Here is an 18,380-nt window from a genome sequence, read left to right on the forward strand (position 1 = left end):
TATGCAGTTTCCCCTTGGTCCCTAGTTGTGCATTGTACCTTTTTTTGACTGATTCGAATTCAAGATGGCTGACAGGCAGCCATCTTGGATTTTGAGAGTAAAATCTTGTTACTGCTATATCTGAGGAAGTACTGGATGGATCCTTCTGATATTTCATAGATATTGTATTGGTTTCCCTTGGTCCCTAGTTGTGCATTGTACCTTTTTTGGACTGATTTGAAATCAAGGTGGCCCACAGGCAGCCATCTTGGATGTCGACAGTAATACAGCACAAACATATTGTCCATTATCCACCTGTAACTGACTGCTATCTAATAATACTTTGGGATCTTTTTCAAATGATATTTGCTAATAGGTGCTTAATCAAAATATCTTGTGCCATCATTGAGTACATTCAATGAAGACCAGTTCATGAACATTTACAACACCTGTAACAAACAAACAAAAATAAACAAATCTTCAAGAACTGAAAACAGATCCTCAAATGGTGGGCGCCAAGATCCCTCTGGGATCTCTTGTTAAGAGGTGAAATGAATATTGAATAACTTTTTGTAGTTACCGTCTGACTGCACATGTGAAGGCTGTCCATTGGGACTGTCCATGGGATATAGAGGAAGACAGCAACTTACTCAAAGGAATCCATGAGTATGGCATGGGTAGCTGGGAGGCGATAAAGATGGACCCCTGCCTTAATCTACATGACAAGGTACGCTAAGGCTGCGTATAGTATGATATAGGGTCCTCTTGTAGTGGTGTGATTGTTTGTTGCAACTCCGGTGTGACCTTGCTAGGTGATGACCAGATGTTAGTTTTTACATCATTATATACCACTTCCTTTTCCCATCTAGAATCCATCCAACACGCATCGATGTTAATTGGTCACTAATTTTAAATTATTTCAAAAGTTTTTAAATTCTTAAATTTTCAATCTGAATTTTACATTCTGAAGTATAGATAAGGTGAGCTTAATTCATTAAGTGAAAGCTACAGCAACACAACTCTGCTGGACAAACAGAACATTGGAGTCTAAAAACAATTTGTTGTTATTTCACATAGATACTGCCAGACGGTGGGGACCTCAAACCGCAGGCCAAACATTTACAGACACGAGCCGAATACCTCCTCAAAGTGCTCAAACGACAGTTTGATATCGAGAAGCATGGCATAGTAAGCAGAGATTTCTCTTCTTGCAAGATTTCACATTTTGATATTCAAATATTTATGACAAGGTTGGCCTGATATCTGTTGTACAGATAGAAAAAAAAGCTAAATGATGTGCTGTATGTATATTCATACAAAGATTGATTGAACAGTTAAACTTGTATATGAATTGGCTCTCAAAACCCTTAATCGTATTTCATATGGTTTTATCTGTAGGCACCAGCAACCAAAACAAAACGAAAAAGAAAACCTGTTTTATCTAAAGCTGAAGTGATAGAAAAAGACTTGTCTGATTCTGATGGTGGTCAGCATCACTCTGTTAAGGACGAAACCACCCTAGACAGTATTCCAGACAGTCCTGTTAAGAAAAGAAAGAAAAAAGACAGTAGTGAAAAGGAGGCAAAGTCGCACATGGCAGATGACGAAGACACTAAGGATTCTCTCGACTTCCATAGAGAAACAAAGAAAAAGAAGGTTAGAACAGTAAGGCAAAGATTTCTTAGAAACATCTCAAAATTCATAGAGAAGTGTAAAGAAATATTAGAGCTATGGGGTTTAAATATTAAGGGAACATTTCAACAACATTTATAAAGAAACCAAAGGTAATATTAGAGTGTTTGGATATTTAGTAAACATCTCAACATTGATAGTGAAACTGAAAATGGGGAATTTCTTATTTTACTTGGTATCGTACACTCCTTCAACATTACAGAAACCAAAATCTTTTATGTAACATTTATCATGCAAATTTGTTTGACATGTTTAGGGAGCAAAGACGAAAAACAAGAAGAACAAATCTGGTCCTGTGCATATCACTGCCGAAAAGGAGCCAGTGGCAATAGCAATGGAGGTGGAATTCGGTGCAGAGTTACCATCTAATGTCTTCGCTAAGGTGAGTTACCATCTAATGTCTAAGCTAAGGTGAGTTACCATCTAATGTCTAAGCTAAGGTGAGTTTCGCTGATTTACTGGCCATCTCTAGCAGGGTGAGTTTGTTGAAATACTATCTAATGTCCAAGCTTAGGTGATATGATACGTGGTTATCTAACAACTTCAGCAAGGTCAGTCCAACGCAAATGAAGATAATTTCTGTCTGGCAAAAATGCTTTTGTAGCTATCTCATGTGAAAAATAACATATCTAAACAATATATGTAGTACTTACTCTGTTGATAACGTCAAAGTGTTGCCACATGTAACAGTGTAAGGAGATAACACTTACTCTGTTGATAACGTCAAAGTGTTGCCACATGTAACAGTGTAAGGAGATAACACTTACTCTGTTGATAACGTCAAAGTGTTGCCACATGTAACAGTGTAAGGAGATAACAGTAACTCTGTTGGTAACGTCAAAGTGTTGCCACATGTAACAGTGTAAGGAGATAACACTTACTCTGTTGATAACGTCAAAGTGTTGCCACATGTAACAGTGTAAGGAGATAACAGTAACTCTGTTGATAACGTCAAAGTGTTGCCACATGTAACAGTGTAAGGAGATAACACTTACTCTGTTGATAACGTCAAAGTGTTGCCACATGTAACAGTGTAAGGAGATAACAGTAACTCTGTTGATAACGTCAAAGTGTTGCCACATGTTACAGTGTAAGGAGATAACACTTACTCTGTTGATAATGTCAAAGTGTTGCCACATGTAACAGTGTAAGGAGATAACACTTACTCTGTTGATAACGTCAAAGTGTTGCCACATGTAACAGTGTAAGGAGATAACATTTACTCTGTTGATAACGTCAAAGTGTTGCCACATGTAACAGTGTAAGGAGATAACACTTACTCTGTTGATAACGTCAAAGTGTTGCCACATGTAACAGTGTAAGGAGATAACAGTAACTCTGTTGATAACGTCAAAGTGTTGCCACATGTAACAGTGTAAGGAGATAACACTTACTCTGTTGATAACGTCAAAGTGTTGCCACATGTAACAGTGTAAGGAGATAACAGTAACTCTGTTGATAACGTCAAAGTGTTGCCACATGTAACAGTGTAAGGAGATAACACTTACTCTGTTGATAACGTCAAAGTGTTGCCACATGTAACAGTGTAAGGAGATAACATTTACTCTGTTGATAACGTCAAAGTGTTGCCACATGTAACAGTGTAAGGAGATAACACTTACTCTGTTGATAACGTCAAAGTGTTGCCACATGTAACAGTGTAAGGAGATAACACTTACTCTGTTGATAACGTCAAAGTGTTGCCACATGTAACAGTGTAAGGAGATAACATTTACTCTGTTGATAACGTCAAAGTGTTGCCACATGTAACAGTGTAAGGAGATAACATTTACTCTGTTGATAACGTCAAAGTGTTGCCACATGTAACAGTGTAAGGAGATAACACTTACTCTGTTGATAACGTCAAAGTGTTGCCACATGTAACAGTGTAAGGAGATAACACTTACTCTGTTGATAACGTCAAAGTGTTGCCACATGTAACAGTGTAAGGAGATAACACTTACTCTGTTGATAACGTCAAAGTGTTGCCACATGTAACAGTGTAAGGAGATAACATTTACTCTGTTGATAACGTCAAAGTGTTGCTACATGTTACAGTGTAAGGAGATAACAGTAACTCTGTTGATAACGTCAAAGTGTTGCTACATGTTACAGTGTAAGGAGATAACAGTAACTCTGTTGATAACGTTAAAGTGTTGCTACATGTTACAGTGTAAGGAGATAACAGTAACTCTGTTGATAACGTCAAAGTGTTGCTACATGTTACAGTGTAAGGAGATAACACTAACTCTGTTGATAACGTCAAAGTGTTGCTACATGTTACAGTGTAAGGAGATGATGAGACCGGTAAAACGTGCTCTGAAGCGTCTAGACAACCCAGACGAGGGGCTCACTGAGAAAGAGCAGGTTGTGCACACCAAACATTGTCTTCTCAAAATTGGAGACCGCATCAATGAATGTCTGGCAGAGTACAATGACCCGGACATCATCAAACAATGGAGAAGGTATGAAGTCATGTAATTCACTAAAAACGGATTTCGCAGTCGTAAAGTACCAGCAAACACTTACAGATATGCATTTCTTACATTTTAGTGAAATTAAAGAGGTTTGTTATGTTGTTGCATTTCAAGTTTGTGTTAAAAACAGAACAATATTTTGATAACAAATGTCATTTTGCACCAAGGCACAAGTGATTTTCTTTGTCGATAGATCAGAAGCAAATTATGAAAAATATTTTCATACTGTTGCAATTTCATGGTTACCTGTGTTCATCATTCCATCCTAATTTTATCTCCGTTCATAAACTCTAATGACTATAGAACATTGTTTGCAGTTGTATAATATTATTTTGCTGGTCAAAATCTAATTTGGTTGTCATCAAATAATTTTTTCTAGAATAATTAATGGCTATTTAACTTTATAAAGATTTTGAAATAGAAAAGGGAAAAAACAGTAAGACCACTATTGAATAACTTTGCCGAATGTTCATGTCACTCTGACTCATCTAGTTAGAATCTTTAATGAATTACTGCTCACAAGTAACTTCATATCATATTGAATTTCTTTTTTGCTCTCTCTCTAGTCATCTTTGGATATTTGTGTCAAAGTTCACAGAATTTGATGATCAAAAACTACACAAGTTGTATAAACGCGCCTACAGAAAACGGGAAGAGGACAAAGAGAAGGAAGATGTGAGTTGATTGTTAAAGTATAAAAATGTCTAGTTTAGCATGAAACCTAGCTAGAAATAATCTTTTTTTATTTAGTGTAGATAAGAAACAAGAACTTTGATGTATGTGACTGTGAACATGGATAATTTTAGTTTTTAGGTCACCTGAGACAAATCGCCTCTGTCTGATGTGTTGCGTTGACCCTTATAAACAATTTACATTTTCAACTTCTTCTCAATAGCCAAACGACCCAGAGTCATGATATTGGGCTAGTAGCATTATGGGATGAAGGGCTATTAGGGTTGCTCAAACGAATGACCTTGACCTTCATTCAAAGTCACAGCGGTCAATTATGCTAAACTACAATAACAGACAGTTTTATCAGTTCTGTTAAATTGAAAATTCGGCCTTCAAACTTAGAAACAGTAAAAACTTTGCAAGTATGCATATACAAGTATTGTGTTCTGTCTGCCCCAAAGCTGGGGACTGATGGACCATTTCTACATGTGACTGTTAATGTCTATGGGCCCCTTGTTGCTGTATGTGACTGAACATGAATATTTTTGTGGTGTGTGACTGATCAGGAATATTTTTGTGGTGTGTGACTGAACAGGAATATTTTTGAGGTGTGTGACTGTAAACAGGAATATTTTTGTGGTGTGTGACTGAAAACAGGAATATTTTTGTGGTGTGTGACTGTAAACAGGAATATTTTTGTGGTGTGTGACTGTGAGCAGGAATATTTTTGTGGTGTGTGACTGTGAACAGGAATATTTTTGTAGTGTGTGACTGTAAACAGGAATATTTTTGTAGTATGTGACTGTAAACAGGAATATTTTTGTGGTATGTGACTGTAAACGGGTATATTTTTGTAGTATGTGACTGTAAACAGGAATATTTTGTAGTATGTGACTGTAAACAGGAATATTTTTGTAGTATGTGACTGTGAACTGGAATATTTTTGTAGTATGTGACTGTGAACTGGAATATTTTTTGTTGTCAGACTGACTTCATCGTTGTGAGTGAATGTGAACAGGAATATGTATTACCGTTTTTTTTTAAATACCAAGTGTTTTGTCATTCAAGATTGAGCCTCATTCTCAGGAGCGACACCATCACTCCACCACCTCTCACGACAAATCTGGCCACAAGCGGACAGTAGACCATGTAGACCATGTGAAAAAGGAACACTCTCAGAAACATAACAGTGGGGACCACTGGAGCAGTAAAGATCACAAAAAGTAAGCATCAGTTAGTTATATATGGGCTGTGGTAATATCTGCATTGTTATATGTGAAGTTGTGTCCTGTGTAGTTAATCCTATATCTGGTGTTAATCCTATATCTGGTGTGAGGGTATTGAGTTGCTATATACCCTCTTATCTGCAGTGATTTACAGAGATGCATGTCTAAAGTAATATATGCTTTAAAATTCTTAAGTATTCAAGGGAATGCTTTCTGAAAAGTGGATTTTTTTTAGTTAATTTTAAGAAAGCAATTAGTGAAGAGAGGCTGAAAGAATAAATATCTCCAATTGTGATGTGTTGGAATGTTTCAGTTTAAAGATAAGCTAGAGAATTCTATCCACCATTATGATAGTGAAAGTAACTGCATGTGAAAATGTTGGGAAATAGAAGACCATGATACTGTATATGTTTAACATTCTCTGAAGTTATAGGAATATACATTCCATAAGAAAACAGTACTAAGCTTAGTAAACATAAGTGAAGTTATAAAACTGAAAGTGAGCTTTTTGTAATTTGATGATAGAAAGTGTTGATCTCACATAGGAACATGTTGATGTACAGATTGAAAGTAGATAACACCGGAAACCTCTTAATATCACATTGGTTAATGTCACTTTTCAGTTATTGTAACATTTATTGGAAACACTATATATTATTTTATATAATCCAACATCTGATAATATCACTTTAGTGTGGACAATAAAGAACTAAGAAATACAGAAAAATCTCAGGTAAAAGAGGAAAAGAACTTTATTCCTATCTCAAGGGCCATGTCTCTTCTTTTTCTCACATTTCTGTACATTTCATGTAAAGCTGGTTTCCAATTTACCAAAATTCTAATTAAGAGGTTAGAGACAAAAGAAAATATGGAGGATGTATAAATTTGACCTTTAGACACCAGATTTTCCTTACCTACTAAAACGATTGTATTCAGACGCTACATCATCCCAGACCTACTAATATAAATGTCCCTAATGACTGTATATGTTGACCCAACACTGAAGTTAAACAGCTTGCATCTTCTCAAAATTTACTTTCTAGTGTATGCATTATTCAGTGGATATTGTTGAGTTTTGTTTTCATTTTGTTTGCACCCTTGAGTAAATATTCTAGAAAGCAGTTGTCACTATCAACAGGTTACCATTGTCAAGTACTGTCAAACATGCTTATACAGCTATCTTGGGTATGATGAACAAATATATAGTGGGTAACTGGCAGAGTTGAAAATGTTTCACAATGTTGAGTATTGTTTTAAGTACATTTATTTCACCAGATGACAGGAGTAAACAGGAGAAAAATGATGTTTCTTCCTGACAATCTTGTTCTATACACATCTTGTACAAAGTTATATAATACAGGGTCTCTCTGATGAGGTCCTCCTTTTCATCACCATTAATTACAGTTAATCCTTCATTACTATTGATCCCTCTTTATCACCATTAATTACAGTTAATCCTTCATTACTATTGATCCCTCTTTATCACCATTAATTACAGTTAATCCTTCATTACTATTGATCCCTCTTTATCACCATTAATTACAGTTAATCCTTCATTACTATTGATCCCTCTTATCACCATTAATTACAGTTAATCCTTCATTACTATTGATCCCTCTTATCACCATTAATTACAGTTAATCCTTCATTACTATTGATCCCTCTTATCACCATTAATTACAGTTAATCCTTCATTACTATTGATCCCTCTTATCACCATTAATTACAGTTAATCCTTCATTACTATTGATCCCTCTTATCACCATTAATTACAGTTAATCCTTCATTACTATTGATCCCTCTTATCACCATTAATTACAGTTAATCCTTCATTACTATTGATCCCTCTTATCACCATTAATTACAGTTAATCCTTCATTACTATTGATCCCTCTTTATCACCATTAATTACAGTTAATCCTTCATTACTATTGATCCCTCTTATCACCATTAATTACAGTTAATCCTTCATTACTATTGATCCCTCTTATCACCATTAATTACAGTTAATCCTTCATTACTATTGATCCCTCTTATCACCATTAATTACAGTTAATCCTTCATTACTATTGATCCCTCATTATCACCATTAATTACAGTTAATCCTTCATTACTATTGATCCCTCTTTCTCACCATTAATTACAGTTAATCCTTCATTACTATTGATCCCTCTTATCACCATTAATTACAGTTAATCCTTCATTACTATTGATCCCTCTTATCACCATTAATTACAGTTAATCCTTCATTACTATTGATCCCTCTTATCACCATTAATTACAGTTAATCCTTCATTACTATTGATCCCTCTTATCACCATTAATTACAGTTAATCCTTCATTACTATTGATCCCTCTTATCACCATTAATTACAGTTAATCCTTCATTACTATTGATCCCTCTTATCACCATTAATTACAGTTAATCCTTCATTACTATTGATCCCTCATTATCACCATTAATTACAGTTAATCCTTCATTACTATTGATCCCTCTTTATCACCATTAATTACAGTTAATCCTTCATTACTATTGATCCCTCTTATCACCATTAATTACAGTTAATCCTTCATTACTATTGATCCCTCTTTATCACCATTAATTACAGTTAATCCTTCATTACTATTGATCCCTCTTTATCACCATTAATTACAGTTAATCCTTCATCACCATTAATCTCTCAAACACCATTAATCTATCACCATTAATCTCCCAAAACTGTTAATCTCTCTATCACCGTTTATCTAATGCCCTTAATCCCCCTTTAAAACCATTAATCTCTCAAACACTGTCAATCTCTCTATATAATCACTAATCTCTCTTGCACCATTAATCTCTATCCCTGTTCATTTCACTACTGCCATTAATCACTCTCACTTCTAATCTCTCTATATCACTATGGATCTCTATATATCACCATTAATCTCTCTGTCACTTCTAATCTCTCTATATCACTATGAATCTCTATATATCACCATTAATCACTCTCACTTCTAATCTCTCTATATCACTATGGATCTCTATATATCACCATTAATCTCTCTGTCACTTCTAATCTCTCTATATCACTATGGATCTCTATATATCACCATTAATCTCTCTGTCACTTCTAATCTCTCTATATCACTATGGATCTCTATATATCACCATTAATTTCTCTGTCACTTCTAATCTCTCTATATCACTATGGATCTCTATATATCACCATTAATCTCTCTGTCACTTCTAATCTCTCTATATCACTATGGATCTCTATATATCACCATTAATCTCTCTGTCACTTCTAATCTCTCTATATCACTATGGATCTCTATATATCACCATTAATCTCTCTGTCACTTCTAATCTCTCTATATCACTATGGATCTCTATATATCACCATTAATTTCTCTGTCACTTCTAATCTCTCTATATCACTATGGATCTCTATATATCACCATTAATCTCTCTGTCACTTCTAATCTCTCTATATCACTATGGATCTCTATATATCACCATTAATCTCTCTGTCACTTCTAATCTCTCTATATCACTATGGATCTCTATATATCACCATTAATCTCTCTGTCACTTCTAATCTCTCTATATCACTATGGATCTCTATATATCACCATTAATCTCTCTGTCACTTCTAATCTCTCTATATCACTATGGATCTCTATATATCACCATTAATCTCTCAATGTTGCTGTTAATATCTGTATAATCATTCATTGCTCATTGTGTCTGTTATTTAATCAGTGTTTATCTTTCCATTTCACTGCTCAGTTTCCTTTGCTTCTTACACTTTTTTCCTAGATCTGACAAAACTATTTTTTCTTTTCTTTTTGTTTGAATGCACAAAGTACATGCTCTTGTATATTGCCTGTAAACTATGTAAAACTTAGATATAGGGTGTGTTGGTATGTTCCATCGCTGTAGTGTTGTGCTATCTGTATTCCCATCCCTTTCGCAAGTCAATGTTTTTTGTTGTTAAAATTATTTTTGTTTTTCTTTCCATTTCTGTCTCGTGGTTCAGTTGTAATAGTAATGGTCCCTGGCCTAGTGCAGTGTCGAGAGGAGTGCGAGACAATCAGCGCACTGACTCTAGTCCCGCTGATAGGTGGACACAAGCCAGTCCACTAGCCCGGCCTGACGATCCAGCCAGAAATAGGCAAGTTGTGTTCATGCCAGCCCCTACTAGCAGTGAACCTTCACATTTGGGACCTCACTATTTTTCTAGGGTTCTTGGTGAAATCTCAAAGGCCGAATTTCCCCAATATATCCTTTTTCACCTGAATTACGTTAATTGTGTTGAAATATATGATCTCAAAAGTCCGCTGTTTATCAGCGTTAGTTTCCTAGAAAGATGTGAGGACCACACTGTTTTTTTTGTGTTCATTGCAATTTTTCACTATCTGAACTGTGTGAACTATTCTTAACAATGTAGATTGTGTTTTATTTGAAGTGTATTTAAAGGTTTTCTCTCTTTTTCTATTATCTTTATAACAACTGCTGTTGTATGCAGAATTAATCCTCCATTTTCTCAGATTATTTAGAGTGATTATTATTTGCATAGGAGAGTCAAATTTGAAATTGTACAGCCTTTTCTTGATGGTATGGATCCAATTTGATGGTAGGAATTTTGGTCTTTATGGATTAGGATGGTAGGAGTTTAGGTCTTTATGAAATAGGATGGTAGGAGTTTAGGTCTTTATGAAGTAGGATGGTAGGAGTTTAGGTCTTTATGAAGTAGGATGGTAGGAGTTTAGGTCTTTATGAAGTAGGATGGTAGGAGTTTAGGTCTTTATGAAGTAGGATGGTAGGAGTTTAGGTCTTTATGAAGTAGGATGGTAGGAGTTTAGGTCTTTATGGAATAGGATGGTAGGGGTTTAGGTCTTTATGGAATAGGATGGTAGGGGTTAGGATGGTAGGAGTTTAGGTCTTTATGGAATAGGATGGTAGGGGTTTAGGTCTTTATGGAATAGGATGGTAGGGGTTAGGATGGTAGGAGTTTAGGTCTTTATGGAATAGGATGGTAGGGGTTTAGGTCTTTATGGAATAGGATGGTAGGGGTTTAGGTCTTTATGAAGTAGGATGGTAGGAGTTTAGGTCTTTATGAAGTAGGATGGTAGGAGTTTAGGTCTTTATGGAATAGGATGGTAGGAGTTTAGATCTTTATGAAGTAGGATGGTAGGAGTTTAGGTCTTTATGAAGTAGGATGGTAGGGGTTTAGGTCTTTATGAAGTAGGATGGTAGGAGTTTAGGTCTTTATGGAATAGGATGGTAGGAGTTTAGGTCTTTATGGAATAGGATGGTAGGAGTTTAGGTCTTTATGGAGTAGGATGGTAGGAGTTTAGGTCTTTATGAAGTAGGATGGTAGGAGTTTAGGTCTTTATGAAGTAGGATGGTAGGAGTTTAGGTCTTAATGGAATAGGATGGTAGGAGTTTAGATCTTTATGAAGTAGGATGGTAGGAGTTTAGGTCTTTATGGAATAGGATGGTAGGGGTTTATGTCTTTATGGAATAGGATGGTAGGAGTTTAGGTCTTTATGGAATAGGATGGTAGGGGTTTAGGTCTTTATGGAATAGGATGGTAGGAGTTTAGGTCTTTATGAAGTAGGATGGTAGGGGTTTAGGTCTTTATGAAGTAGGATGGTAGGAGTTTAGGTCTTTATGGAATAGGATGGTAGGAGTTTAGGTCTTTGTGGAATAGGATGATAGGAGTTTAGGTCTTTATGGAATAGGATGGTAGGAGTTTAGGTCTTTATGAAGTAGGATGGTAGGGGTTTAGGTCTTTATGAAGTAGGATGGTAGGAGTTTAGGTCTTTATGGAATAGGATGGTAGGAGTTTAGGTCTTTATGGAATAGGATGGTAGGAGTTTAGGTCTTTATGGAGTAGGATGGTAGGAGTTTAGGTCTTTATGAAGTAGGATGGTAGGAGTTTAGGTCTTTATGAAGTAGGATGGTAGGAGTTTAGGTCTTTATGGAATAGGATGGTAGGAGTTTAGGTCTTTGTGGAATAGGATGATAGGAGTTTAGGTCTTTATGGAATAGGATGGTAGGAGTTTAGGTCTTTATGAAATAGGATGGTTGGGGTTGAGGTCTTTTTGGAATAGGATGGTAGGAGTTTAGATCTTTATGGAATAGGATGGTAGGAGTTTAGGTCTTTATGAAATAGGATGGTAGGAGTTTAGGCCTTTATGAAAAAGGATGGTAGGAGTTTAGGTCTTTATGAAGTAGGATGGTAGGAGTTTAGGTCTTTATGAAGTAGGACTTTGCATGGCATGTATGATGTAATCAGAGTAAGGCATGTTGTTTGAACTAAATGCATGTATCCACATACGAGTACATTATTTTCTTTATCTGTTCAGAAAATTTGAATGCTGTGTTGGTGGTTGGTGTATTGCTGATGGATAACATTATATATTACATAATTTATGAGTGTAATGGAAAAGATGCTTTAATCTTTCCCTTTTTGTGGAAATTTTATTGTAAAAGAAAGAAGAAAAAGAGAATAATAGGTGTGTTTGTTTTGTATTCTGTCAGAATATATCGGCCACACACGAGTTTGAGAATATTGCACTAACAACAGCTTTTCGTACATGGCTGTGACATGCAGTTGAAAGGACAGTGGTGCTCTCTGTACACACAAAAGAGAAGTTTCTAGATTTTTTCACAAAAACATTTTGTAAATGGTAGTAATTTTGTTGACAGAGGAAGAATAAGATGGCGATAGGTTTGTTTGTATCACTAACTGGAGCATTTAATTTGGCTGTTTAGGTATGGTGAAGGTGGTGGGGCTGGCACCTATAAACGACCAAAGCAACACCAAGATGGTTACAGGGGATTTCATGCCAGCGAACACAAATATGGAGCTGGAGATAGTCATCATAGGTTAGTCAATGAAATTTACCACATTTAGATGTAGATATGTGTATGGGTAAAGTTAACAGATGCCTTAGATGTAACATCAAGGTTTCAGTCGGCAAATGAACCAATGTCTCTGTTGAATTAATGTAAACATGGAATTTCCAATATAACAAGCATACCAACTCTCTTCACACATGATTGATTTACTTTCATGATCAAATCAAATTTATGAAATTTTAGACATAAATTTGGTATTGAATACCAATTTTCATTGTAAATGTTGTGTTATAATACACGACTTGAGTGTGTAAATGTTGTGTTATAATACACGACTTGAGTGTGTAAATGTTGTGTTATAATACACGACTTGAGTGTGTAAATGTTGTGTTATAATACACAACTTCGAGTGTGTAAATGTTGTGTTATAATATATGACTTGAGTGTGTAAATTTTGTGTTATAATACACGACTTAAGTGTGTGCTCATTAAGGCAGGATGCAAAGCTACAGCATATATGATAAATCTATGGTTTGTTTTGAGGACAATTAATTGCCATTAAAAGCGAGTTGTGAGTAGTGTATCTCAAGTGGAGATTCATGCTTCAGTTTATTTTAATTTTGTAATTGTCCAATATTTATTCAGATTTAACAGTGATAGTAGGAGGGAATATTCGTCTGGAAGTCAGAAAGCATTTCATCGTGACAACACCTCTACATTTCACCACCATGACCGGCAGGATCATCACAGCACTGGTAAATACAGGTCAGACTACCGCAGTGATCGCAATGATAGGAATGACCGAGGTGGAGACTACCAACGGCCAGACTATGGTCAGTTTGGTCACCGTGACTACGGAGGTGGTGGAGGCTCGTCAAGAAGTTTCACAAGACCAAGTGGTGATAAGTAGGTATCTGGACATTGTAGGCTTAAGTTTCAGATATTCCAATATTTTCCCCTTTTACATTTCATTAAGACAAATATAACTCCAACTTTTATATGTTAAGGACACTTCATTTCTGATAAATAAAAAGTTAAATATATATGATATATTAGAAATCCTTTTGTTTCCTGATTTCAGTTACATTTCTCATTCCGAGCGGAAAAGAAAAAGTGACAATTTTGATAATAGACGATCCTATAGTGGTTTAAAAGACCCTAGACTTGCTGATGACCACAGTAATGATGGGTATACAGGCAGTGAGTCGCACGGGAAACACTGACGAAAGTGGAGCAGCTGATATATCATTCTTGTCTCATTACATTTGTGTTCCTGGTCCAGGAACTGTGCTTAACAAAATCAGGTTCTTGCAGTGTCCAACACATACATATATCTGGCTGTAAAGATTGGCTGATATATAGGAGTGCATTGCATGTGAGGACATCATCCCTACATTGTCGTGATAGGATTCCAGACTTTCATGAACTCATTGCCAGTAAGACATTTCATTTTATCATCGTCATCTGTTGCTGATGTGAAGAACATGTCTGACAGAGAATCTCACATCATGTTTTTTGTAAGTTTGTTTTGCCTGTAAGAGAGCGAGAGAGATTGTTGGTGTGTATAGTGGGATAAGTGAGAAATGACATGATGGCTAGTACTACAGAGAGTCTGGTAGATGTGTCCAAACAACAGCTGTAGCCAATAATCTTGTAAATTGTGTTCATTTCTGAAGTATTTGAAAGTGTCTTTTTTGGACTTGGTATTTTAGATCACTCGTTAATGGTCAGAGGCTGTCCCTTGTAGCTTCTCCAGCCAGTCTACAGCATGAACTGGGAAATTATTGCCTAATTAAATCAGTTCATATAAAAATTTAAAGTTTTAAAGGATACTTAAACAAATGTTTCTGATAGTGCTCTTTAGAAATGAATGTCAGTAAAAGTAAAGAAGTAGAATGGAGGCAATCTGAGATGTCCAGAACAAACACATTTGAAGTCACATTTTTAAATTTTGTTTTAAAATGAAATACATTTGAATTGTAATACAAATTGCTCCAGGTGTTGTGGATGTTTATGTTTGTGATTTTTTAAAATTGAGTGCTACAGGATGTATAGCTGATTTGTTGATGTCGACAACAACATGTGAAAAATTGTTATTTGTTGATGTTTTTCATTTTGATATTGTATATCAAATAATTTATTTTTAAGGACGTTTAATGGTTGATCTGGATGTTTGATGCCTGATTGATGAAGTATTTGTAAAGTTTTATTATATGTGCTACAAGAGTGTAGACACTTCTCTGCTTTACAAGAGACTTTGGTATTGTGATAAAACTGGAGATGAAATGTAGGAAAATCAAATGTGTTGAGGTCTTTACACCACCTCAAATTTGCAAACATTTCAACTTTATCAGTTGCTGTTAAACCTTCAAACAATAAGAAATTAAATTGTTTCAAACGGAATAAAGAAGGGTATTTTTGTTTCTTTATAGATGACCATCTGATGATGGTAGGCTATGTCCATCCTCCATCCATCTAAACAGTTTGAGTTGTTGCTATTTCTTGAGAAGTGCTGGATGGATCTCCTAAATTTCATATGTAGGTTCGTTCCCCTTACATACCTAGTTGTACCGACTTGATGTTGAGACTGGTCATAAAATCAAAATTGCTGACAGGGGACTTGGCAATGAAAGATTATTATCGCTATTTCTGCAAAGGTATGTTCAGATTTCGTATCCTAAGGAGGATAAACAGAGGAGAGAAGAGAAAATGGGAAAGAAAAAGATTCAACTTTTAAAGAACAAATAAAGATCAAATAATGGTGGGTGCCAAGATTCCTCGGAGATCTTTTTCTTTAGATGATTATTTAGAGCCGCACTGTCTAATTTCATACAAGCCGATTCTCAAATTATACCTGGTTATGTGAATCAAAGAAGTGAAATAAAAAAGAAAGCATTTCCTTTCAATATTGAAATTGTTTTACAGCTTAGCAGCTGGGGATACAGAGCAATAAGGCTGACCATTTGTAGTAAGTAGTTGAATACAGCTGCCTCTGACGTCCAGTTTAGATCATACACTTTAGACAAGGCAGTGGATGGTTTGGACTTTGTGCATAATGATTCCTCTTTATAAAGAAGAATTGTAACTAATTTGTTGGTGTCCTGTGGCTACAATGATGTAATGTTGAGTGTGCTTTTTGATTATGATTAATTTTCAGATGTTGTGAGAAATCATAAAACTATAAATTCAAAGAAAAGAACAGTTTTTTTTATAGTTATTAGGAGAATTTTGTCTTGAAAATGAAAATGATGTTGAAGTGGTAAAATGTACGATTGATTTGATGATATAAAGAAATTTTGTATAGGGTCAGTGAACAAATTCAGGAAAACCTAGAAAAATTGAAACTTGGTGACCTGTTGAAAAGTAACATTTGATATCTACTTATATGTGGCAGGACCACTAACATGTTATGATAAATACCTACGCTGTCTGTTAATTGTCTGGTTGTTTATGTTCTCATGTGTCTTAATTTATTCCGTTACAAAAGTGTTCTGGTGTCATAGAGCTGCAGTCATCATTGAAGGGTGCGGAGTTCTGTGGTCACAAGGTCAGAGGTAGTCAACACAGGGGTCACCACTCTAGAGTTAATGAACACTGGGGTCTCAAGGGTAGGGTTAATTAACAGTGGAGTCATCAGTGGAGGGTTGCTGAGTGCTGGAGTCACTAGGTCAGGGTTAATTAACAATGGGGTCACCAGTAGAGGATTGCTAAGTGCTGAGGTCGCAAGGTCAGGGTTAATTAAACTGGAGGGTTGTTGAGTGCTAGGGTAACTAGGTCAGGATTAATTAACATTGGGGTCACCAGTGGAGGGCTGCTGAGTGCTGGGGTCTCAAGGTTAGGGTTAATTAAACTGGAGGGTTGCTGAGTGCTGGGGTCACTTGGTCAGAGTTGATTAACATTGGGGTCACCAGTGGAGGATTGCTGAGTGCTTAGGTCACTAGGTCAGGGTTAATTAACAATGGGGTCACCAGTAGAGGGTTGCCGAGTGCTGGGGTCTCAAGGTTGGGGTTAATTAACAATGGGATAATTAGTTCAAGGTTGTAAGTGCTTGAGTTGCGAGGTGAGAGCCAACATGGTGATCACATCTCTTATTGTAGGGCATAGAAAACCTTATAATGAGTAAACTAGATAAGGCTTTATGATGAGTGAACTCCATCTACAATCTAGCATGACATGTAAGGATGAAATTAGGTGAGAAAACAGGTTTTTTTTTTTAAAGTTGTCTTCTTTCAATTTTTTATTTACATATACATGTACCTAAATAGCATGTGCCTCTGGATTTCTGGTATGAGTAATAATTTCTTATCACAGACTTTTAAATAGATCGACTAGAGGAATGAAGTTTGTGATAAATAGGAAGTATTTTTACTGTTATAAAGGCAGGTATTGTGATCTTAGTTCTTTTATTGTACAAACCGTACAAGTTATTTTCTTGTGTAACCCTGACAGCTCTTTATTCTTACACTTGAGATAGTGCTACTGAAATAAAATTCCTCAATAGCTCCAGTGATGAAAGACTACAGACTATTGCTAAGTGATTTTTGTCAAGTATGCTGAAGAGTTTATGAAGAAAAAATATTTGAATATTTCATTCAAACTATTCAATTAAGATTTCATTTTAAAGTTGCTATTTGTAGTTACAGCTTAAATATTTTTCCGTCCAGTTTTAAAATCAAAACACACACCATTTCTTCGATAGAAATTTGAGATGAAAATGTGTAAAAATTGATAAGTCTCCAAAAACAAATGGATTATTGAAAAAGGACTGGGACTTCCTGTAGCTAGTAACCAGAGTGTGTTAGGAGCTGTGTATGGCTGATGGAAGGGAGATTAGTGAGAATCTACTTACATCCACTTGACATCTGTACATTGATCATTAGCTTATTGTACATAGCCAAGTCAACAATAAAACGAAAAATTATGACAAAAAAAATCAATAAAAATAATGAAATTGAGAACCTTACATCATGTTTTCTGTTATCAATGTATGTCTGACCACTGTTGTCTGGCATTGCTGTGTCATGTTTTTGAAGAGATGTCTGTAATTATTATTTCATGTTAAAGGTATGGGTGCCATATATATATATATATATATATCACTCTGTGGGTCCATCCCTACGCCTGGCTATCCACAGATTCAGTCCTCACAACTTAATAATTTATTGACCAATTCACACAAAATTTGGTGGAAATATTCATTTCGCAGAACACATACTTGGGTCTGAAAGAGATATCAAAGGTCAAATTCATCAGGTCTAAGGGACATGGTCAAATTATATATGTTATCTGATAATTTCATGACATGAAGCAAAGTTGGTCAGATGTGAGAAGTCAGAAGGCTCAAGGTCACGGGGTGAAATTTGGCTTCAAATTTCAAGGTTAAATTTGATATTTTTCACTAATTAACATTTTATGATTTTATGAAGCAAACAAAGTTGGTCAGAATTAACAAATCATCAGATGCTGAAAGTCCATAATGTTTTA

General features: G+C 35.6%; 1 protein-coding gene across 3 annotated transcripts in view; it reads left to right on the forward strand.

Moving 5' to 3' along the window:
- The window catches only part of LOC132552086 (chromodomain-helicase-DNA-binding protein 1-like), a 60,364-nt gene extending 42,505 nt beyond the window's left edge, over positions 1–17,859 (forward strand). The window contains exons 29-39 of one of the 3 annotated variants that reach the window (XM_060216226.1): positions 556–706; positions 1,057–1,167; positions 1,378–1,644; positions 1,928–2,053; positions 3,958–4,136; positions 4,715–4,823; positions 5,889–6,043; positions 10,066–10,200; positions 12,810–12,923; positions 13,542–13,802; positions 13,978–17,859. In XM_060216226.1, coding sequence (XP_060072209.1) covers positions 556–706; positions 1,057–1,167; positions 1,378–1,644; positions 1,928–2,053; positions 3,958–4,136; positions 4,715–4,823; positions 5,889–6,043; positions 10,066–10,200; positions 12,810–12,923; positions 13,542–13,802; positions 13,978–14,119 — 1,750 coding nt within the window. In that variant the 3' untranslated portion in view covers positions 14,120–17,859. The remainder of the gene's footprint in view (positions 1–555; positions 707–1,056; positions 1,168–1,377; positions 1,645–1,927; positions 2,054–3,957; positions 4,137–4,714; positions 4,824–5,888; positions 6,044–10,065; positions 10,201–12,809; positions 12,924–13,541; positions 13,803–13,977) is intronic. The other 2 variants (XM_060216227.1, XM_060216228.1) reach the window with 2 other exon arrangements.
- The last annotated feature ends 521 nt before the right edge of the window (positions 17,860–18,380 follow it).

Source organism: Ylistrum balloti, unplaced genomic scaffold (genome assembly GCF_031769215.1).
Source record: "Ylistrum balloti isolate Yb309-2 unplaced genomic scaffold, AGI_CSIRO_Ybal_v1 Utg370236, whole genome shotgun sequence".
NCBI classification, from domain to species: domain Eukaryota; kingdom Metazoa; phylum Mollusca; class Bivalvia; order Pectinida; family Pectinidae; genus Ylistrum; species Ylistrum balloti.